Below are 23,990 nucleotides of genomic sequence, written 5' to 3' on the forward strand. Positions count from 1 at the left end.
TATCCGAAATTTAAGAAAAATCAAAAGACTGAATCGAGCAATTCTAGAGACGCCCGCATCCTCCTTTATATATATATATATTGATTTAAATATAATACAAAATGGGTTTTCTGGTGTGTATTTATGGGCTAACAATCACTTTTTGTTGAAGTGGAGGATTTTTATTGGTCAAAACCTCGTTCATGATCATAACTCTTGCATATGCACAAAAATCATGACTGGTAAAAATCGTTTACCTCAACAAAAAGTTCATGACTAGTAATAATCGTTTACCTCAAAGAAAGGTAATTGTTAGTGTTCATGAGCACACTATGAAAAGACCCAATAAAAAATTATGTCCCAGTATTTGAGAATATATTTTATTTAGTTTTTTTTTTCACTATTAAAGGATAATATAAAATAGGGAGATAAATAGATTGTTTACAATTATTTATAGTAAAATATAAGATAAAATAAGAAAATACGTGACTTAAAAAGAAGAGGTTGTGACCGAGTACAAGTTTTTTTGAAGTCAAACTCAAACAACAGATTACAAAATTTAAAAGCAACTCAAACATATGGAGTACATAATACATCATTATAAATCATCAATTTTATTATAAACTCTATCATATAATACATATAAAACGTAATTCTAATATAAAATACTAAAAAATATATTTATTTTAAGTAATTTAACACTTAAAATTTGATGAAAAAGTATATTTTCGGAGCTGATTCTACAACATAATAATTTTGGATGATTATTATTCTGTTATAGAATCATGTTGAGATATTGCATAATTTTAAATTACTTTTGGAATAAAAAAATTGTACAACTTCTTTTCGGTTTAATAATCAAAATTAGTAATTATATTTTATAAAAAATATAGTAGAAATATGTATTATGTATATTTATATGGGGTGGGTTCTGATACAAATTTACAAACTTACAAACTTTATATGTTCAACACATATATAATTTGAGTTCAACATTGTTTAAATATATATTGTTGAACATCGATTAAAATTGTGTTGGAGAAGTACATAAACTAATTTTTCAACGTAAAAACTAAGTTAAACGTATTATATAACTAATATTTATGTATTAGACCCTACCTAAACCCCATATGTATAGTTTAAGCATCTTTACAGATATATTCAACACAATGATAATTAGTGTTCAACACCCGATGTTGAATCCCAGCTACAAATGTGTTGAAAATCCGATTTATTTATGCGTTTTTTTAAAAAATTATGATGTTTTTTCAAGAATTTTCAACATCGATTATCTACATAACTAAGGTCTAACACGATGGGAAAATAAAAAAAAAGTTTGTAAGTTTGTAACTTAAAAAAGTTTTTATTTGATCCCATCCTCTATATATATATAGGGGTGGGTTCTGGTACAAACTTACAAACTTACAAACTTTATACGTTCAACACATATATAATTTGAGTTCACAATTTTTTAACATATTTTGTTGAACATCGACTAAAATTGTGTTGGAGAAGTACATAAACTGATTTTTCAATGTACGAACTAAGTTATATATAACTGATATTTATGTTTCTAGACCCTACCAAACCCCAGAAGTATAATTTAAGCATCTTTATAGATATATTCAACACAATGATAATCAGTGTTCTACACCCGATGTTGAACCCCAGTTATAAATGTGTTGAAATCACGATTTATTTATGCGTTATTTTTAAAAATTGTGATGTTTTTTGAATAATTTTCAACATGGATACTTTCGATAACTAAGGATTAACACGATGAAAGAATAAAAAAAAGTTTGTAAATTTGTAACTTAAAAAAGTTTATATTTAATCCTATCCCTATATATATAATGATGTGCTACATAGCTCCATTTAAAAAAGTATGGTATAGAGTGCTACCCTATATATATACACACAAAATGATACACACATATATATATATTAGAGCATCTCCAATATGAGGTGCCAACCAAAGTTGCTAAACATGCTTATTCATCAAAAATATCAATATTTTATTTTCTCTTTCTTTTAAGTTACTTTTGGCACCACTCTTATCAATATTCACTGCAATGGTTGGCAATCAAAGTTGTCAAAAATACTATAATTTTGTTTATCTAAAATTAGATAGGATATTATAGGCTTTCATGACGAAAAATGAATTTTTCCTATTTTGGGAGGGTGCTAAAGGGTGCCAAAAATTGGCAACTTTGTTTGACACCCCTATCACTCCAGTGGTAGCCAAAAAGATTGTTATGCCATATCATGTCACATGACATTTTGGCGCCTCTCTTGGCACCCCCATTGGAGATGCTCTTAACATGTTTTCATATGCATTTTTTTCATCTCATAAATATGAGTCAGAGATACATGGATATTTCGTGTCAAAAAGGATTTTGCTATGCTCAGCCTTAAATCACTTTAATTTATAATAATTATTGTAATCCTGAGTTGCTTTCGCAATACACACACAAAATTGATAAGGACGGGCGTTGTGTCACCGATCTTGCTGGACGGTATGGGTGCCCACGGGTAAGGTTGGATGGGTGGCGAGTAAATTCGTAACCCAAGTTAATTAGGTCGGTTTTATTAAATTTAAACATATCGTAAATTTTATAAATAATTTTAAAACTAAGTCAAATAGTTTTGTTCTATTTTTTCTAATTTTTAGAAAATATTGAATTATAAATATAAAAATATAAATTACTTTTTTTAATTTTGAATATATTGAAAAAAAGTTTCAAAGCTGCAAAGAAGACCTAGGGGCGTATCTATTTTTGCTCATTTTCTAGAATTTTTGAATTATGTATATATATATGTATATATATATATATATAAACTTTTTAATTTTGAATATATTGAAAGAAAGTTTTAAAATTGCCTTTTTCAGTATTGGAATTTCAAAAATACATTTTTTTGGTTTCAAAAATTATTGGGAGGCAGTTTCAAATTATAATACTGGTAAGTTTTATTTTTCTAATTTTTTGAAACTTCTGAAATCTATTTGAAATTATTGGAAAGATTTTTAAATTATAATATTTGGACATCAATCAATATATATATATATAAAGGAGAATGCGAGCGTCTCTAGGATCGTTCGATCCAGTCTTCTAAATTTTCTTGAATTTCGGAGAGAAAATATAATTATAATTCAAAAAATCAGGTCCAAGAATTCTAAAAGTAATACAATTCTTTTCTTATTTAATTCTAAAGATGATACAGTTCTTTTCTTATTTGGTATCTTTTATTAAATTCTAAAGACAAGAATTTTAAAAGTAATACAACTATTTTCTTATTGAATTTAAGGATGATACAATTCTTTTCTTATTTAGTATCTCTTATTAAATTCTAAAGATGAAAATTCTCATCAAATCTTTAAATCTTTAGAAGTCGTGTAAGGAACTGCGAACTCAAATCGTTTTAACATATTAGAGCAAGTCCAATAATGTCCTAGCAAATGCCTTATAAATATAATAAAATAATGTGTCCTAGTGATTTAGGACATCATCTTCATATATCAACTCCAACAACATGCCTCATTATTGTGCCTTATTATTAAAATATTAATATATTTAAATTGTTATTGGAGAGAAATGAAAAGGAGAGAGGAGAGAGATGTAGTGGAATGGTAGAAAACTATTTTTTTATTGAATAAGGCATGCATATTGGTGCCTCAAAAATAAGACAATTGTTACATGTCCTAGTGTTTTAAGAGCAAGTCCAACACTATGCTAAGTGGTTCCCTAAAAATATTATAAAATAATATGTCTTAGTGATTTAGCACAAGATTTAGCACATGAGCTCCAATAGTACTCCCTATATTCATTCCCTATTATTATAATAATATTAAATTTAAACAACTTTGGTGGGGAGGAGGGAGGGAAATGATGTGGAGAAGAGAGAGAAATGAATATTTTAATGATAAAAATAGTTTAGGAGTGGCTAGCATATTCTAAAAATAGGGAAGGGGAAGCTTGTGCTAGTGATTTAGCACATCACTAGCATAGTGTTGGAGTGCAATTTTATCCCATATTCCCTATTTTTAGATTTAAGACTTGATTTAGCACACCTATTGGACTTGCTCTAAGGCACCACTAGGACATTGTTGGAGCATTGATTTGCTTCACATGCCTTATATTTTGATTTAGGACATCAATATAGGACACTCTTGGACTTGCTCTTATGTGTCTATATTTACTCTCGGGCTCTCGGCAACAATAATTAACAATTAATATATATATATATATATATATATATATATATATATATATATATATATATATATATATATATATATATATATATATATATATATATATATATATATATATATATATATATAAAGGAGAATGCGGGCGTCTCTCAAATTGTTCGATTCAGTCTTCTGATTTTTCTTAAATTCGGATAGAAAATATAGTTATAATTCAAAAAATCAGGTTCAAGAATTCTAAAAGTAATACAACTATTTTCTTATTGAATTCTAAAGATGATACAATTCTTTTCTTATTTAGTATCTCTTATTAAATTCTAAAGATGAAAATTCTCATCAAATCTTTAAATCTTTAGAAGTCGTGTAAGGAACTTTGAACTCAAATCGTTTTAACATATTATGTGTCTATATTTACTCTCGGCAACAATAATTAACAAATAAATATGATATATAAAATAGAAATCATCTATTGATTTTATGATAATGTAAATTATTCTTCATTAGTATTGTGTTTGATGGGCACGGGAGGCGGTCCAAACTAATTTTTATCTAAATAATAATAATTTTTTATTAGTATTATGTTTGACGGGAAAGTGGCTAAAAATTATATTTAAGATTTGTAAGGTAATATGTACGTACAATTTTTATTTTTGATTTGGTCTTATAATTTTTTTTAAATTTTGAATAGAAAATATAATTATAATTTAAAAAATCAGGTTCAAATATTCCAAAAGTTAATACAATTCTTTTCTTTTTGGATTCTAAAGGTAATAAAATTCTTTTCTGATTTAAGAATCCTAAAAGGAATAGGATTATATATATTTAAATTAACAATCATAGATAAAATACAATTTATATTTAAGGTTGGTAAGGATTGTAAAGATAATAATCAGTAAAAAACACTCATAGCGAAAAAGTTAGAAACATAAATAATAATAATTTTTAACTAATAAATAGGAATCATAAAATAAAAATAAATAACAAATAAAATAGAATATATAAAATAGAAATCATATATTGATTTTATGATAATGTAAATGATTCTTGATTATTATTGTGTTTGATGGGCACGGGAGGCGGTCCAAACCAATTTTTATCTAAACAATAATAATTTTTTTATTAGTATTATTTTTGACAAAAAAGTGGCTAAAAATTATATTTAAGATTTGTACTGTAATATGTACATACAATTTTTATTTTCGATTTAGTCTTATAATTTTCTTAAATTTTGGATAGAAAATATAATTATAATTTAAAAAATCAGGTTCAAAGATTCCAAAAGGTAATTTAATTCTTTTCGTTTTGGATTCCAAGGATAATACGATTCTTTTCTTATTTAGGAATCCTAACCGGAAGAGGATTATATTTATTTAAACAAACAATCATAGATAAAATACAATTTATATTTAAGATTTGTAAGATAATACGTACTATTTTTATTTTCGGTTTAGTCTTATAATTTTCTTAAATTTTGAATTGAAAATAAAAGATTGTATAGATAATAATCATTAAGAAAAACTCATAGACTAAAAGTTAGAAACATAAAAGAATGATAATTTTTAACTAATAAATAGGAATCATAAAATAAAAATAGTTAACAAATAAAATAGGATATATAAAATAGGAATCATATATACATTTTATGCTAATATAAATGATTCATGATTAGTATTGTGTTTGACGGGCACGGCAGGCGGCCCAAACTAATTTTTATCGAAATAATTATAAATTTTCTATTAATATTATGTTTGATGAGAAAGTGGCTAAAATAATTTTTTATTTATGTTAAAATATTTTTTGGGAAATTCCTAATGGTACCATTGTGGAATTGGCTTTTCCAAATGGTACCAATGACTATTTTGGGCTTCCAAGTGGTAACACCCAACTTTTGACTTCATCCAGCACATACCACTCCGTTTAGTTAACGTTAATAAAACGTTAATCCATTATGATTTAATTAAAAAAAGTAATTAAAATAAAATGAATTAAAAGTAAAAAAACAGCTATTTGGGTCATTAGTCGGGTACGAGGGTTTAATGTCACAGAATCAAACACACACACAGGATTAGGGTTCTGCTGCACGGAGGGGATTGATCGAGATAGAGAACAATACAGCCACTCGCTACTTAATTCAACACTCATCAAAGTATAGGGTATGCATTTCACCTTCAATTACTCTATATAATCGATACATATATATCTTTCGCGGCTTAATTCATTGTTTAAGGGTTTATCTGTGTATATGTGCGAGTTTATCTGTGAATATGTGTTTATGTATACATTGATATGTATAATACTCATAACTGTTAACTGGTGCATTGGGTGTAATATGATTGTATAATACTCATAATGCATTGGGTGCATTGGGTTTAATATGTGCAGATGGAAAAAGTATTAATTTTTCACTGGATGGGTACTGAGGTAGAGGTTAAGGTTGATGTAGATAAAACCTCACTGCTGGACATTATTGTTGAGTATGAAGAGTTAGGGAAAAAACAGAGGTTGAGGTTAGATTATGCTTATCCAACATTTGATTATGCATATATGATGAAGCATCACAAGTTAGAGTCAGATAAGGATTTAATGAAAATGTTTGAAAGGTTTGACTGCAAAAGAAAAGAAGGCAGCAGGGAGTGGACCAATAGTGGTTAGACATCCAAGAATTAGGGATCAATCCAAGGCAGGGAAAGCAGCTGCAGCTCTGAAAAAGAAAGCTTCAGATCAGACTAAAGAGGGCAACACATCACAGTCCACTGAAATCAACATGTCTCAATGTCCACCATCTCAATCCCAGCCTTAAATCAGACCTGTTTTATTATGGTTTTAATGCTTTAAATTGTTAGAACATATTTTGGAACATTTGTGAAACTTCTGTAGTTCATTATTGATTCAGACTTGTTGGTTGTTTTGGATATTGTATTAGCTTGCTGGTAACAGTATTTTGGAGGGAAATATGATTTTAGTTACTACTTAACAGCTTGATTAACGTTTGATTAACAGAGTGGTATGTGCTGGATGAAGTCAAAAGTTGGGTGTTACCACTTGGAAGCCCAAAATAGTCATTGGTACCATTTGGAAAAGCCAATTCTACAATGGTACCATTAGGAATTTTTTGTTAAAACGGGACAACTATTCAAAATAATTTTTATCCAATTATAATCGTTAATTTTATCATAATTAGAATAAGTTTTATTAGTATTGTGTTTGAAGTAAGGCGACTCAAACTAATATCTAAATTATAATGTTTTGTTATTAGTATTGTGTTTGACAAGAAAGCGGCTCAGACTAATTTTGATCTAAATTATAATATTTAATTTTATCATAAAAATAATAATTATGGATTAATATTTTGTTTGACGGGAGGGCAGTTCGAACTAATTTTATTATTAGTATTGTGTTTGACAGGATGACCACTTAAACAAATTTTTATACTAATTATAATATTTTTTTATTATTGGTATATTTGATGGGAAGAGGACTCAAAATAATTTTTATGCTATTATAATATTAATTCGTATCAAAATTTATAACGCGAGCGCGGCTTTATTCACTAGTTTTCAAATTATAATATTAGCAATTTCTATTTTTCTAATTTTCTTAAACATCTAAAATTTATTCGAAATTATGGGGCAGGAAGTTTTAAATTATAATATTTGTTCTTCTTGTCAATATTTTTGGGAAGGCATAAATTTACCAATTACTCTGGGGTTCATCGAGTAACACAGAGAGCTAACCCTAGATAACCAGTATCATTCATGTCTTCGAGCAGATCAGCCAACACATACACTTCGAATTCTCACTACATCCAACACATTGTGGTAGAATCATGTATGCCAATGTTCAAAAATCTCGTTCTTGATCTCGACAAAGTCCAATATACTTGTTGGTCCATTCTTTTTCGTGACACTGCTCGAACTCATAATCTTCTCCATCATATTGATCCTTCTGTTCCTGGTCCAATACTCTCTACTGCTATCATCATACTCAGTAAACGTGATGACGTCAGTCAAGACGCCCTCGTTCTCACGTGGATTTATGCCACCATCTCTCCTTGTTTGCTTGCTAGGTTGCTCACTAGAAATTGTACTACAGCCATGGATGCATGGGCATGTTTACGCGATATGTGTCAACAACATGTCCCGAAGAAGAGAAGGTTGATGAGTAATAGTCAGGTGGATATAAAAGAAAAATTGGTAGAGTCATGTGTGTCAAGATTTAAGAATGTGGTTCTTGATCTTTACAGAATCCAATTCACTTGTTGGTCTAGTCTTTTTCGTGATACTGCTAGGGATCATAATCTTCTCCATCGGATTGATCCAAGTTTTGGTACCCCGCCTAATGTTAGTACTGATTATGACATGATAATTCAAGATGCTGTTGTTGTTGCATGGATATATGCCACCATCTCTCCTTATTTACTTGCAAGATTACTGACTCAGAAATCATCGACTTGTGCAATGGATGTTTGGGCACGTCTCCAAGATATGTGTCAACAACATGAGACCGCCATGGAGAAGAAAAGGTCCTTTCAATTTTATTTAAATGAATTAAATCGGGGTTTGGAGAATACTACTAGTGATGATGATGGTACTGTTGATTTAATAAGCAAGTTACCGGATGATGTGCTCATCTACATGCTATCTTTAGTCAATGATATGAAAATAGTGGGAAGAACCAGCCTTCTTTCCAAGAGGTGGACTCATGTGTGGACTAACCTCATGGATCTAGATTTCAGTGATCCGGTAACTGCTGCCACTCTAAAAGACTGTCGGATGCTTTCTGATATGTATATATTTGCTGACAGGGTTTTTGTTGATTGGGTTAACCGGGTTATAAGGGCAAATCGAGCTCCATATCTCAATACCTTCCGGATATGTTTTCCCCTCCATAGTTCTTATGCTGTTTATTTTCAGAACTGGATCAATTTTGCCTTTGGTAAAGAGGTTCGCAATTTGGTTCTTGTATTTGGATACGTTGCTTATCCAAATATCAATTTCCTAAACATATTTACCAGTGATCCTGCCTTGATCCTCAATACTACACTTAAAACTCTTTACTTGGAATCAGTGAGTATAAAAGGACCTCTGCTTCAGTGGGTTTTAACTAATTGTCTCAATCTTCAACGTCTGTCTGTTCATGGCTGCAGGGCCAGTCCAGATGACGCTGCCTCTTCCAAACACCACCAAAGACTCATGGTCTCGTCCCTTACAGTCAAACATGTGGAGTTTGTTTGCTGCTTAAAGTTACTCAACATTAAAACGCTTCATCTATCTGCTCCAAATCTTACTTCCATTGTAGTTAATGATAATGAAGTTGATGTGGAGTATCATAGTATTCCATCGCTTGTGGATGCTACTTTTGGAGGGTCATATTTTCCTCACTTGGATACCTTATGTAGCTTTTCTTCGCAGCTTGAAAAACTGTCCATTGAGTGGTGCAAGGTTAGTTCGCTGCATGCTGTAGTGTATGTGTTGCTAATTGGTTAGTTGCATGATAATTTTCTTGCTCAGACAAGATTACTTGTGTCTGTGAACAACCTTGATGCTTTTGATCCATTTTTATTTTGTAGGTATACCCTGCAGTTACTGGATTTCCGATTTTTGTTAATGTTAAGCAATTGGAGATTGTAGTTGGGCTTGGCTCTCCGGATCATAGCCTTAATATGTCAACCTCCTTGATAGAGGCGTGTCCTTTGTTGCATACATTCAAGTTGAAGGTTGGAAGCACCTTTCATATACAATTTTAAATATGATAATTATTGTTGCTATTTACTGATTAGATTCTCTCAATTCTCAGTTAATACATCGCGTATGATATTCAATTGAATTTTTTTCAATATTTGTTTTAAGCCGTCTATACCCTAGGCTCCTCTTACAAGTATTCTCTGGATTCCTTGGAACCTGTGAATTCGAATCCCCTGTACTTTAGCACCTTCTGTTAGCATCAGTTTTTGTGTTTTACTCTTGAACTTGTTTGAATGTTGCACTTTTCCCTTGAAGTTGGCATGACAGGCAGATATGACTTGAATTTATGTTGATTTACAGATGAATGCATTTGCTACTCAGATGCAATGGCTCTCGGAGTATGCTCAAAAAAATGTAATGTGTCTGCATCAGCACCTTAAGACTGTAGAGTATGCTGGATTTGCTGGATCTGCATCTGCTGCCGAGCTTGCAATTTGTCTCATTCAATATGCTCCTATGCTCCGGAGGTTCATTTTTGATACTCGTCAAACTGGATATTTTGGACTACCGCCAGAACTTAGTACTTCTGGTACTAAATATCAAATGGCTAGTGCGAGGCATTCAGCATGGCTTGCAAAACGAATTCAATTAACCAGTGGTCATGTCGATGTGGTGATTCTTAATTGAGTTTTACTCTGTTTCTGCTTTCAGTCAATTTTGAATTTCATAAGAAAATCTATCATTTATGCCTTCTGATTTATGAAGACTGTAATTTTGATTAAAAGAATGGCACGCACTACAGGTAAGTTGTAAACGTTAGATCATTTCTGCTACTTTGAATAGACAAAAGTTGACAGTTGGTAAAATTTACGTTTTCCTGAATTTTCGTTGCAGATTTTGACATTTAGTATCATCTCATACCATTGCATCACAATTAACATCATATATTCCGTGGACAATATTTGCCGCGAACGGTGTGGTTTTCTCTAAAACAGTAAACCGAGCCCACAAAACAAGTGTTGTGTTGTATACTGGACTTGTGTGCTCTGTCTTGTATCCTTTGAATGTATGAGACTTAGTTTTACCAGGAAGAACAGTCTTAGAACTTAGAAGTATGCACCAACTGCCAGATAGATCCAGGTTGTGCTGCTTTTTTTGAGTTGACACATCGTGACTTCATATATTGTTAGCCAATTTAGCAGAAAGATAAGTATAGAAATAAGTAGTAATAACTATATTCAGAGAAAAACCCGGAATCAAACAATATTGAGTTCAGATTGCACTTGGATATGTATATTTGATTGATCTGATTAGTACCAGTCATGCTTGGATGTGTAATACTTGCTATTAAAGTATCAGCTTCATACTCAGGGAATGAAGGCGGGATGTGATCAACTGGTTCATCTCCAGGACCAATGTTTGTGAGTGGTTTACCACAGAGTCCAGCGTTCCCCTCATACGTGGAAATATCAAATCCCTGGAGTTGAGTACCAGATGGTATTCTTCCTGAGAAGTTATTGTCCGAGAGATCTAAATATGCAAGAAAATTTAGTCCAGACATGCTTTGAGGAATTTCACCTGAAAAATTTGTGGACAAGTCTATGAATTCTAAAACTTTCAGTTGGCCAATTTCAAGTGGAACATGCCCGTAAAACCTGTTTCTTGACAAGTTCAATCCCCTGAGTTCTTGAAGTCTGCCTATCCATCTGGGAATTTTTCCAGTAAGTTGACTGGTTGACAGATAGATCATCTTCAGATATGCAAAATTTCTTCCATAAGAAAGCTCCTGCCCTTTTCATCTTGCCGAAACATCAACAGTGTAACTATCATAAATTGAATCTGGACTTAATAACTCTGGATCTTCATAAGAATAGATATGCTCATCAACTTCAGTTCCTTTCAGGATCATTGCAGTCAAATTATTAAAGCATGGAGGAATAATTCCTCCATGCTTTAATAATTTCATATTTCATAAGTCATAAGGTATGCTTCATAATTTCATAATTTAATATGAAATAATTTCATATTTCATAAGTCATAAGTCATAATTTCATAAAATATGGAGGAATAAGTCCATATTTCATATGGACAAGTCTAGGAAATAAAGATTGGATAGACGACATATTTCATAAGGTATGCTTCCGGAAAATCTATTAGATTTTAAAATCAGAGCATACAACTGTGGGAGGCCTTCCCCTATCCATGGTGGCAGTTTTCCCGATAGCTTATTCAACGCAAAATCTACAAACTCAAGGTAGCTGCAGTTTGTCAGAGATGCAGGAAACTCACCGTAGAGCATATTGTTCCTCAAAATCTGTGAATTAAGAGAAACTAGTTGCCCTATTGACGCAGACCTTTAACATGCGTCCAATCATCAGGAAGTGCACCAGACAATTGGTTATGTGAGAAATCAAGAAACCTTCAGGAATTAGACAAGGAAAGGAGTGTTCCTGAAAACTTGTTCTGAGATGAATTTATTCTTACACAATCTTCAGGAATTAGTGGTAGTGGCCCTTCAAAATAATTTGAACTCAAATCTATGTCTTGAGCATAAAAATGTTTGGAAGAAATCTTGCCTCTAATATTGTTGGAAGAGAGATTTAAATCTTTCTGAAATTTGGCTGTTAGAAATATCAAGAACATCAATAGATTTTTGATCTCGAATCTAGTTAGGAAATTTTGGCCCAACTTGCATAATTTAATTGGTACCAAGGTTACAAAATAGAGAAACTTTGTACCAAGGTTCAACTTCAATATTTTTAACCCCATACCAACTCTAATTCATTGAAGATCATATGTATTTGGCAGAATATATTGATTGTATTCACCTTTGATTATGTTCTAGTTATGTTTTAAGAAACCCTTTGTACATTATGTGTGTATATGCAGGTTTTGGAAATCGACAGCAAGAATGTGAAGGCACTCTACAGGAGGGCTCAAGCTTATATCAACCTTGTCGATCTAGACCTGGCAGAGTTTGATATCAAGAAAGCACTAGAAATTGATCCTGCAAATAGGTTGGTTAAATTCTTGAAAAGCACTTGTTGAAAATCACTTGAGCCGTGAAAGAATACATAATATCTATTTTCTTAGAAGATTTTTTGTAGTGATTTTGTGTGTATTTTGGTGTTTGTAGGGATGTGAAACTTGAGTACAAGGTACTGAAGGAGAAGGTTAAAGAAATCAATAAAAAGGATGCCCAGTTCTACGGAAATATGTTTGCCAAACTGAACAAGCTGGAGCCTTTTGACACTGAAGTAAGCTTCTACCGGGATCTTTTATTCTTTTGTTTAACACGAATCAGCTGGTTTTGTAACTAGTGTAATGGTTTGTAATTCTGGTTTCTGCAGAAAACAGCTCCCAAAGAAGAAGAGCCGATGAGCGTGGACAGCAAGGCATAAATGGCCGTTAGAATAAAGTTCTGTGATATGATGAGTGTCTTTGCCCTAGTTTTAATGGTTATTACTCTTGTCATTTCTTTGTTGTGTCCTCAGACATGGACAGTAGACTAGCTATTTTCTGAATGCATAAAGCCTGAAAAGGAAGTTGTAACAGAATTTCTGTGGTTTTGATTTGGTTGCACCTATGATTCTAATAGACATTTTGTTCCTCAATTTCTAATAGATAATTTCGTGTCTTCCCTTGATCTGGTTCTTGCGTATCTTTGCGCTTGCAATAGTGTGCAAGTTCGTAGTGGACATTAGTTTTGTATATATTGTCATGGGAGGTTCTTGTTCCACCTTCCACGGAAGCAGTAACTACACTGCAAACAATAAATTTGTGCTTCCACGATACAAGGTGTAAAATATTCTAGTTTAAGATTTATATATAATAAAAATTATGTCCCAGTATTTGAGAATATATTTTGTTTAGTTTTTTTTCACTATTAAAGGATAATATAAAATAGGGAGATAAAAAGATTGTTTACAATTATTTATAGTAAAATATAAGATAAAATTAAGGAAATACGTGACTTAAAAAGAAGAGGTTGCGACAGAGTACAAGGTTTTTTGAAGTTAAACAACATATTACAAAATTTGAAAGCAACTCGAACAACTTCCCCGTTAAAATTTCCATAAAGATTAGAGGATTGGTGGAGGATTTCCTCAACGACCTCGACCCAGGATTCAATACAAATATTTGTGATTAGCAGCAAATTGATTTATACAGTGGTGTTAGCTGATGAGAGTATCAGACAATCAGGCTCTTCTTCTCTTTGCTGTTTCTTGTTCACCGATGTTCTAGACCTTGAGATGAGGATAGCAGTATAATGTGGCTGAAGCCGTGATATCCTCCAACTGGAAAACAAGCGCTTTAGTTGTGGTGGTGGATTAACAGATCATTAACTTACCTGCTGCTGTCCAATCAAATCAAGACCAACAGCTAAGAAAGTGAAGCCTTGGAAGAGAAGGAAGTAGAAATGAATGCCTTGAGCAGACAACAAGCTTCTGGCAGATGCAGCCAGTAGAATGAACGCGAGAGTGAGTTCCTTTCGGTATATATGATTCTTTTTCCTTTGTGTTTTCTTGGCAAGTTCTAGTTTTGTTAGCTCCGTGATATCTGATTCAGAGGATGACTTATGCAGACCAGGACTTTCAGCTTGTTCTTGCGATTCTGCAAAGGAAACCAAATCTGTTTCCGAGGATCTGCCCAGTTTTTTAGTGACTATCCATTCATAGGAACTCCCTAACTGGAACAACCCTGATATCATTGCAGTGAATTTTGTTACAGACATGGTGTTTTCAAACAGAAGGTAGGGAACTATGAATGGAAATGAGTGTGGCGCTGGGAGAATGTTGAGGATAGACACGAGTCCGGGGATATAACAGACTACCCAAGCTGGTAATTCAGCTTCTGGGAGGAACATTGTCAGAGGAAGAATAATGCAGAAGAGAGTGAATGAGTAAAATGGTAGGATCAGTTTCCGCAGGAGAAAGAATGTGAATATCAGGTTGATTTTCTTGAATAAACTTACCTGTAACATAAAATCAAGACAGTATCAATCAATAAAAAGTATTCATAGTTAAAATTGAGATATCCTGTAAGGAATTTAACCAACCTTAGAGCGGATTACATCAAGAAAGCACAAACGAAACAACTGCATTGGTCCTGAGTGCCAGCGATATTGCTGCTTCATGTATGCCTCATAGGACTCAGGAAGTTCACAGGGACACTGCAAAGTTAATGATGTCAAGTTCACTATGTTCTAAACAGAAATGTGACAATTGTCAGAAGTTTTGATAAGCCAACCTTAACGTCGTTGAGGAAAATGAACTTCCATCCACAAAGGTGAGCACGAACAGCAACATCCATGTCTTCCACTGTTGTTCGATCCATCCAGCCACCACAATCCTCGAGGGCCTTGATTCTCCATACTCCAGCGGTTCCATTGAAACCAAAGAAGTTGATGAAAACTCCATTCACTTGTTGTTCTACTTCAAAATGAAATGACAAATTTATGTACTGCAATCTTGTGAGCAGATTTTCATCCCTGTTCACAAATGTCCACCTTGTCTGCACCAGTCCCAGGTCATCATTTCCCTTCACAATTCAGAAAAAATAAGTAAAAATTGCAGAAAGTAATTCTTGATGAGCAGTCAAAAACCGTTTAAGCTTACCTTGAAATATGGAAGGGTTTTCTTTAAGAAATCTGGTGGCGGTTGAAAATCTGCATCAAAAAGTGCTACAAATTCATAATCTTTCACATAATCACAACTCATTGCTGATCTGAGATTCCCTGATTTGTAGCCAGTGCGGACAAGGCGATGCCTGTACAATATGTTTACACCCCTATGCTGCCATTTCAACACTTCTTCCTTGATAAGATCTTGAACATCCATATCGTCAGAATCATCCAAGACCTGGACAAGCATTCTTTCCCTTGGCCAGTCTTGAACACATACTGATGCAATTGATTGGTGGTAAACCTGTAATGAGAACCGAGCAGGAGGATCATTAAGATCGACGTAAGAGGGGCCTAAAACTATGCAAATAGAACTGCAATCTGAAAAAGCAGCAATTCGTGCTCCTTTTGGAAATTATAACAAATTCTGAATTCATGACTAGTAGAATTTAGTAACTGTTCAGAACCCTTCATCTAAAACCTCAAGGTATCTTAGGAAGACACAAATGGATTTTATGCTATATTTCAACACTCCCCCTCACTTGAAATCCCAACCTGGCTGATACCATGTAAGAACTAGTTTATCTAAAACCTTAAGGTGAGGAAGACTGAAAATGTATCTTATGCTATATTTCAAACATAAACAAGTCCTGCTAGTTACAAATTATGAAGTCACAGATGAAACATTTTACTTTTATAAACAAAACCAACTTAAGCCTCAGCCCCAACTCATTCCAAAAACAATTTTTTGTGCCTTAGTAAGAAACTACAATTTGTTACCTCGCGCTCATTGCACATAGGTATTTGCACCAACACCATTGGATAAGCCTCCACATTCTCGTCCAGTCCATGTTTATACTCCATCTCTGCCACCGGTTTGATCCTCCAGATCTTAATCCAGACAAAGCCCAACACTAGAATAAGGCGATCAAATGACTGCACTAGAAACATAACAATGCAGACATTGGTTAATTGTTGCAGAGGGGGTGCCAAGTAATTCGCCCTGATATGAAGCCAGTAGGCGTAAAAAAGCTCAACAAAATCCTGAATCTCCCATGACTCTACAGAAGGAGGACTAAAATGCCAGCCTTTCAAGTAGGCTAAAAGCTCAAACACTAACAACAAAACTACAATAACAAAAAACACTTTAATGACACGGTAAAGGCGAAATTCATAAGGCCTTGCGTAGAGAAAAGTGGTCTCGGGGGTATTGAAGCGGCGCCTTGCAGTGTTATAGAAGGAATTAAAGGCATTGTTGGGATTTGTAAAAAAACTGACTAATTGCTGGAATTTTAAGAGAAAGACATGAGATAATTGGCGGATTGTTCGAGGCCGGCCCTTTTCGATGAAATGATCAGCTGTGGGAGTTGGAGGAATCTCCACGGTTAAATGAGGACGAGGTTTTTGAGGCTTGTCTGAGAGTAAGAGCTCCTCTTCCCTCTGGCTGTTCCACCATTCTTGAAATTCTTGGTTGGGAGGCCTAGACATGTCGTCGATGTCGCATGCCCGGATAATGATGTCGAGTTTAATGAAATGAGAGTGTGATCATGTGGGATTATGATCCGGAGTTTGGGGAAGAAGAAAGAGCAGGGGAGATTGTTGGTTAGTTTCAATATGTGAACACTACTGTTGTGTAATGTAAATAGTTTTGCATGCATGGGATGTTGAATTAGCTATGGACTTATGGTAATTGGGCTTGGACAAGGCCTGCTTTGTATGGAATGGTCAATTGTTTTTTTTTTTTACAGAAATTCACTTGCTCGTATCGATAATACGCCAATACTCCGAGGAGTTTCTTTCATTCAAAAAGCTTATTATCTAACCGAAAAACATGAAAATGTCTCCGGAAGTTTAGACAATAAAACTTAATGTCCGAAATAAAATATCCCAAACTCCAAATCCACGTTACTTCCACCTCATCCCTGAAACAATACGATTCATTAACAATAGGAAAATAATAAATTTAATTATCAAAATAAAATAGTTTTTCAATAGATGATATAGTCTATAAAAGATAAATAAAATAATTAGTCAAAATAAGATGATAAATAAAAGAAAACAGAAAGTATATCTAACCAAAGGGAGACCCTTTGGCTAGATACCATTGGTCAATTTGTTGGATGTGTAAATAATCTCTCATCTCTGTAGTCTGTTATTCATCTTCACACTTGCATTTTGGGCTTCTCCTCTCATTTGCTATATCCAATACAAACCAGCAACTAACTACAAACCCAAATCTTCTTCCTATACAGCTCCGGCTGAAATCTAATACCGGTAATTTTCTCATAAATGGGTTTTTAAATTAGTTTTTATCTATAGTTGGAATTTTATTTTTTCAACTGAATTTTATAATTCGCGCGAGGCCGGAGCGTTGGCCAGTTCGATCTTAGTTCCGTCACTGATTGTAACTGATCAAGACGATTAGCTCATATGATTTTGATTTTTGATATTTCAACTCGTTTTCTATCTTTGTAAAGTTTGTGAAATACAATCTTTACAGGAGTAACGACAACTATAACAAAGTCTTCTTATTAAAGTCTGGTTCACTAGGTTCAGCCCGTTAAATTCGTGATCATAAAACTGAACCATTATGAAACAGAGCCGAATGAGTGAATATTAACGATTGTTTATTGTGCAAGTAGTGCGAGATTGCTATTGCAGTGGTTCTAACTTCGAATAACATAAAAATCAGTGCCGACAAATTATTTTCAGTAATTCTCCCATTAAAACTATTTTCAAAAGGTAGGTTACATATATTGATAGACTATGGATCTTCTAACAATGAAAGCATCTCGGCCAACTGCTTTTCAACCGTGCAACTATTCTCGTCCATGACCAAGATCGCATCGTCCCATCCAGAGTTAAGAGGCTTAAAAATTCGTATTCAAGGCTTCGTTATTAGCCTTAAATTAAAAAAAGGGATCATATCTCGCCATCATTCCTGTTTTTGCACGGACATTTCAGGCATTTGTTACAAGTTATGAAAGTAATAACTCATGCTCAATGCAACTAACGTTAAAGCAAACAACTCGCCATTTATGCATCTGCATTACACACATCACAATTATCCGTAAAATATACCCGTTTCGTTTCAAATTATTTGTCCATGTTAACTAACATTATTTTTCTATTTTTCTGAACCATCAATCTCTTGTTATCGAGATCATTTATTATCCGCTAAGCTATACCCTCTTTTACGAAGGCCTTTAATCTCCGTTCTAGTGGTTGGCAGAATTTGGAGTCTTTCTTTCAGTCGAAAGGGCATGACTTCGGATTCGATAATGAGGAATGACCTGTATATTCCCCCACTACAACTAGCTTCATAGAGACAGCATGCTCACACATTCACAGATTCCTTTCTGCAAATATTATACACACTCAGTAACAAAAGTTGACAATTTTACAACTTAGTCCTGAATTTTGTATAAAATTCATTTCTCCCATTTTTACTTTCTTGAGAAGACAAACAAAAGCGAGTCGGCGGTAATGGAATTATCTAAATATCTCCCGTCTTTTTCATTTCCTCTGTTTTTTCCCCTCACCACTTTGCATGTAAAGAATCACTTCACCATCATCGTAGGGACAATGCGTTATCATTACTGTCCTCCATGATCACAAATTTCGGTTTCACTACTTACCGATAATTTAAACACTCACGCATACATGTCATGACATACTTCTGCACAACCCGAAAAAATCACCCGAACACGATCTTTTCACCTAAAAATGTACTGTAGAAGTAGAACAATGTTGCAGGGCATACATTCTTCTTGATTCAAGACAAAGTCAACAAATTAAGGTAATCAAAAAGAAGTTAAAAATGATTTCTCCAGGACAGTAAGTTGTGATTAAACAAGGTTCTGTGGCAGGCTCAAATTGCAGTAAACAAGTTATTTTCATCATTGACAACTGATGATTGACTGAGAATCTTGGATAAGGATTTTCCCATAAAAATACATTTTCTCTCAAGATCATTTCTGCAAGTTACCATCATGTTCCTAGTAAAAGACAATATAAAAAGCCATGATCCAGAGATGACTAATTTATCAACAGAAATAAGTTTCAAATTTAAAATTTAGAATTTCATCTCTGTGACACCTTGCAGTATATGATTGGTCAGATTTAAAATATACAGGGGGACAATACTGTCACAATAACATTACTCTATTTTGCTCTTTCGTACAAATATATCATTTTCAAAGAATCTTTTGTCAATTATATCAAACTAATTAGTAGATCAATAATAGAAGGGTTTATTTAATTATAATAAGACAATTCATCCTAAAATTTGATTTTTACTAACCGCCCCTCATTATTTGTTTAATCCATCATTAAGGGTATCTTTAGTCTTTACTTAGCTGAGCTCCACTACATTAACCTTTTTCTGCACACTTTATTATTTAATTCGGTAGAATGATTAGATTAATCCTCTCTCACATTCATTGTGTCTGGACATAATGTCACTAATTGCCAACCTGGGATTCTTATTATCGTTCTTGTTTATCGCTAATATTACTCGTTCCATTTCAAAATAATTGTTCATTTTTAATATTTTGCGCATTTTTCAAAATGTATTCATCATATAGCTTTGCGAATTATTTAAATTTTAATTCAAAAAATAATTAGCAGAACTATCCAGCTAATACATATTAAAATACCTATGCCAAGAAAACATGACTATCACTTTATAACAGGAGTATACTTTTAGCAGCAGAAAACTTGATAGTAATATTGAAGCAATCTCATTGGTAAAACAGATAGAATAAAGTTTAAACCTTTATGAGTGCTTCTAAAAGATGAGTTTTTTATTTACTTTTTAATTGCTGCACACAGTAAAAAGCAACAGAAGCTTCTGTGTCTTGTTAATCCATCCAATGAACAAGAAAACAGTGCTATCAGTAATCAGCCTATCACATATCTCTCATTTAAGTTTAGTTTTTAACAGTTACAAGCAGAAAATGTGGCAGAAATTAAGGAAGGTTGACTCCAGCTCTCAAACTAATGTGAGTCTTAATCATACAAGTTAGACTTTTTTACAGAGCAATGGATCCCACTGAGTCCTGATACAGCTGGTTAACACACAACTAATGACATGCGTGATGAGATAGCCCAGCGATTAAGATTTAAGGTTCATTCTATGTCGTTCTCAGGTCATGGTCCGTGAATACTATTCCGTGACCTCTTAAGCTTTACTAAAAATACACACAACTAACAATTATATTCACCATTATGGTGAAAGATTGTGAGGATCTTGTCAAATTGATGGAACATTATTCTGAATTCAGAAGGAACAGTGTCTTTTTGCAATAATCTAAGGATTCTTATTATATACTAGTAGTTACAAATTTATCTTGCAGCTGTATGTGTATAGGATCATACAGCAGATACAGATGAGAAAGTTAAATGAACTCACCAAGAAAATGTAGAAAGACAATATCAATTACTAAAATTACAACTTGTTTGATAACTAATTGGAAAAGAATCCCTACATTATAATCTAATGAACAATCTCTTCTTATTATATACAGAGAAGCCTTCTCTCCCCTTGGACTTTGATTTCAGGACCATTAAAGTATGATCAAAGCTCAATATTCATGTGGGATGTCTGGTTTGGAGCTGCATTGAATAAAAATCATGAATAAGGCCCTGGCAGAGTGAAAATTATGATACGAGTACTCGAATTTGTGGAATTAATCTTTCTTACCAAATCCTGTTTGAACGATGCTTTGTAGATCATCCTCAGAGAACGCAGGGAACTGGACGCGAAGATAAGCCATGGTTAGGGAAAAAGATTGTAGTGTATGCATTTTATTTTTCCGGATTTAAGTGTAGGTTTTTTTAAAATTTGGCGATTATTTACCTGAGGAAGGCCTTCACCAAATCCTTCTAATTGAATGCCAAGGTTGCGGCACAATGTGGCATCTAGTGGCTGCAGTGGTTTATCATGGTGTAGTTGTGAGGTTTGCTGACCATGATAAGCTGAGGCAGAAGACTCCACTGGGTACATTTGATTCAATATACTCCCATTTGGCTGAAACATCTGCAGATTATAATTTTATTAGAAAATTGGTAAAGTTAGGAGTTAAAACAGGCTAGTTCTTGGAGTTTTATATACTTACATCCTTGGGGAGAAGATTAACAATGTTAACATTCTGGTTTGAGTTGACTGTGGACAATTTCATCGAAAGGAACTGCAAGCAAAATTATAATCTCAATAAGGAATCAAAGATCAATTTCAGAATTGACATCGGGTTGCTGATCGGTTATTCACAAGTATATTTACCTCGACCTGGCGCTGTAATGACTGTACATAATTTATAATTTCATCAAGCATCACTGCTTTTCCGGTCACCTAATTTCATCAACCAATTCGCGATGCATCCCATATTAGTCATGGCCTAAAAAATGTTTATTCGACAAAAAATGTGCAAAGTTTGAGTCCTTGTGGAATTATACCTTATTGCAACCTGGCACAAGATCTTGAAGAAGCTTCATTCTTTCACTAATCTTCTCTCTTCTAACCTGATCAGAAGTCGAAATCCAGATTAATTACTACCATTGCCATAAAAAGATTAAATTTTTCGCAGTAAATGTAAATCGAGTTTTGGTAGGGCTGCTTACTCTTTCTGCTAAACTATGACTGTCAGTGGCTTGACCTCTTCTTGCTCTGACATGAATATAATCCTTCGGTGGCTCTGGAGGTTTGTTATCCTGTTTCTTATCCTCTTCTGTAGCTATATTTGTTTCTTCTTCTTTTTTAACCCCACCATTAACATTTTCACTTGTCATCTTCGATCTCTTCATAACATTTGAATTCTCTTCACCTTCTGCTACCTAAATTATTAATTCCCCCATCAAGTTCAATAAAAAAACTCAATAATTTATTTTTTTATGAGAGAATAATATATGAACAAACCTTTGTAGACTTAAGTAGAGCAGCTTCCTTGGCTTTTCCTCTTGGGAATCCTTTTCTCTTTCTTGAATTTAACTCAACAGGAGCTGGTAACTCAATATCCTGAGCTGGGATTTGTTCAGAAACCGAAGATTCCTCGTTAGAGCCATTGTCAGACCTCAAATTCATCTGGCTTTGAACATAATTCTTGTTCACCATTGGAGATCCATCTGCATTAAGAGAAGGACTACTCGAAACTCTTGGCAAATTTTCGCTTCCCATAAGGTGTCTACTACGCCTGAATTGAAATTCAGCATTGTTTATCCCAAGTGCGCTTGTTCTGCCGTTCAAACTACGGCTCCCAAAGCACGAAAACTTAGCAGCCCTCTCCGCGAACCCTGGATCAGTTGGAAGAGCAGGCAGAGCAGAATTCATAGGCATTGGATTGCCTATGAGTTGATTCATCATTGGCACTTGTAGTTCAGGTGGAGAATCTATAGGTGTATTGTAACACGACGTGTTCGGACTGTTGATGTAACTAGACCTTTGTATGAACTCAGGTGAAATATCACCAGCATTGTTAATACTTCCAAGCTTTCCAAACAATTCCCTGACTGCAAAATGATCAGTGACAGAATTGGAAGCTGTGGGTGATGAGACCATTGAGCTCAGAGCTGTTTCGTATTGCGAACACTGTTCCATTGGGTCCTCAAAACCAGGATTGGCTTGGAAGGCATTGCCAAAAGGCTGGAAGTTGAATTGTGGTGAAATCTCAGCATTGAAATAGTACTCCTTCTCCATGTCCAAAGATGTGATTTTGACAACAGGGTATTTCAAGAACTGCTAAATTATGAGACCCCAGATGAGAATTTCCAGCAATGAGTTTCAGTTTGAGCAGAATTTGAGTTTCTTGATCTACATAAACACAGACACACGTGTGGAGGTAATTAACAAGGTTGAGTAAGATGCAAGTATGAGTAGGTGATCTGATGGTAATGAGGAGTGAATTGAAATGTGAGATATAATGAATGAAAATTATGAAATGTGGGCTCAGAATGATTGAGGTGAGGGAAAATGCAGGTGAGATTGTTGCAAAGTAAAGCAGAGAGAGATGCAGGGGAGAAAGGGGGAGCTTATGGATTGGGAATTATCAAGTTATATAGGCCAGAATAAGATGAAGGTTTCTTTGACTTTTTTAACTTTGCTTTTTTCAATTATTTTCATCTTCTCCCTCCCTCACACAAACATCCACACGCAATACCTACTAATCAATAATACATCTTATATGAGCATAGGCACGAACCATGTTGTTGGGTTCGAATCCTTCCTCGCCCATAGCTGGTCCAAAAGTGAAGAGCCTTCTTTTTTTTTGGAGTCGATTTCATGATTACAAGTGCATTTAGATCGAGTCCGAATCCTTTCTTACCCAAAACTGTTATGATAAAAAAATATCTTTGTCGATTTCATGATGATAAGTCATTTCATACCGCACCAAATCAGGATAGTGTTATATATATTTCCATTTTAAGAAGGTGTCGTTTTCCATGGGAAAAAAAATACTCAAATATAATTATATTAATCATTTGGTAGAATTATATCCAA

At 33.7% G+C, this 23,990-nt stretch overlaps 3 protein-coding genes across 3 annotated transcripts; 1 reads left to right on the top strand and 2 right to left on the bottom strand.

Annotated features, from left to right (window-relative positions):
- Positions 1-12,075: 12,075 nt before the first annotated feature.
- LOC108225380 (70 kDa peptidyl-prolyl isomerase) lies at positions 12,076-13,519 on the top strand. Its single transcript, XM_017400228.2, has 5 exons — positions 12,076-12,127; positions 12,587-12,615; positions 12,763-12,890; positions 13,010-13,130; positions 13,224-13,519. The coding sequence occupies exons 1-5, from the start codon at positions 12,076-12,078 to the stop codon at positions 13,272-13,274; spliced, it is 381 nt and encodes a 126-aa protein (XP_017255717.1). The 3' UTR covers positions 13,275-13,519.
- Positions 13,520-13,939: 420 nt separating this feature from the next.
- On the bottom strand, positions 13,940-17,147 carry LOC108225387 (probable xyloglucan glycosyltransferase 6). The gene is made up of 5 exons (XM_017400239.2): positions 16,277-17,147; positions 15,492-15,800; positions 15,124-15,414; positions 14,933-15,046; positions 13,940-14,848 (listed from the first exon to the last, which is right to left on the bottom strand). Exons 1-5 carry the CDS (start codon positions 16,982-16,984, stop codon positions 14,216-14,218), a joined length of 2,055 nt encoding a protein of 684 aa, XP_017255728.1. The 5' UTR covers positions 16,985-17,147; the 3' UTR covers positions 13,940-14,215.
- Positions 17,148-20,917: 3,770 nt separating this feature from the next.
- LOC108204708 (transcription factor bHLH78) lies at positions 20,918-23,517 on the bottom strand. Its single transcript, XM_017374272.2, has 8 exons — positions 22,413-23,517; positions 22,118-22,330; positions 21,953-22,018; positions 21,780-21,848; positions 21,616-21,687; positions 21,357-21,536; positions 21,201-21,252; positions 20,918-21,112 (listed from the first exon to the last, which is right to left on the bottom strand). Exons 1-8 carry the CDS (start codon positions 23,187-23,189, stop codon positions 21,075-21,077), a joined length of 1,467 nt encoding a protein of 488 aa, XP_017229761.1. The 5' UTR covers positions 23,190-23,517; the 3' UTR covers positions 20,918-21,074.
- Between the last annotated feature and the right edge of the window lie 473 nt (positions 23,518-23,990).

The sequence above is a fragment of the Daucus carota genome, chromosome 1 (assembly GCF_001625215.2).
Source record: "Daucus carota subsp. sativus chromosome 1, DH1 v3.0, whole genome shotgun sequence".
NCBI lineage: Eukaryota > Viridiplantae > Streptophyta > Magnoliopsida > Apiales > Apiaceae > Daucus > Daucus carota.

Coding starts and splice junctions, on each gene's coding strand:
- LOC108225380 (XM_017400228.2), top strand. CDS start 12,076: ATGGTGGCAGTTTTCCCGATAGCTTATTCAACGCAAAATCTACAAACT. Junction 12,128..12,586: donor GCAAAATCTACAAACTCAAG/GTAGCTGCAGTT, acceptor ATTGGTACCAAG/GTTACAAAATAGAGAAACTT. Junction 13,131..13,223: donor TGGAGCCTTTTGACACTGAA/GTAAGCTTCTAC, acceptor TGGTTTCTGCAG/AAAACAGCTCCCAAAGAAGA.
- LOC108225387 (XM_017400239.2), bottom strand. CDS start 16,984: ATGTCTAGGCCTCCCAACCAAGAATTTCAAGAATGGTGGAACAGCCAG. Junction 15,415..15,491: donor AAACCCTTCCATATTTCAAG/GTAAGCTTAAAC, acceptor TGAATTGTGAAG/GGAAATGATGACCTGGGACT. Junction 14,849..14,932: donor TTGATGTAATCCGCTCTAAG/GTTGGTTAAATT, acceptor TTTATGTTACAG/GTAAGTTTATTCAAGAAAAT.
- LOC108204708 (XM_017374272.2), bottom strand. CDS start 23,189: ATGGAGAAGGAGTACTATTTCAATGCTGAGATTTCACCACAATTCAAC. Junction 21,849..21,952: donor TTGTGCCAGGTTGCAATAAG/GTATAATTCCAC, acceptor TGATGAAATTAG/GTGACCGGAAAAGCAGTGAT. Junction 21,113..21,200: donor CATCGTTCAAACAGGATTTG/GTAAGAAAGATT, acceptor TATTCAATGCAG/CTCCAAACCAGACATCCCAC.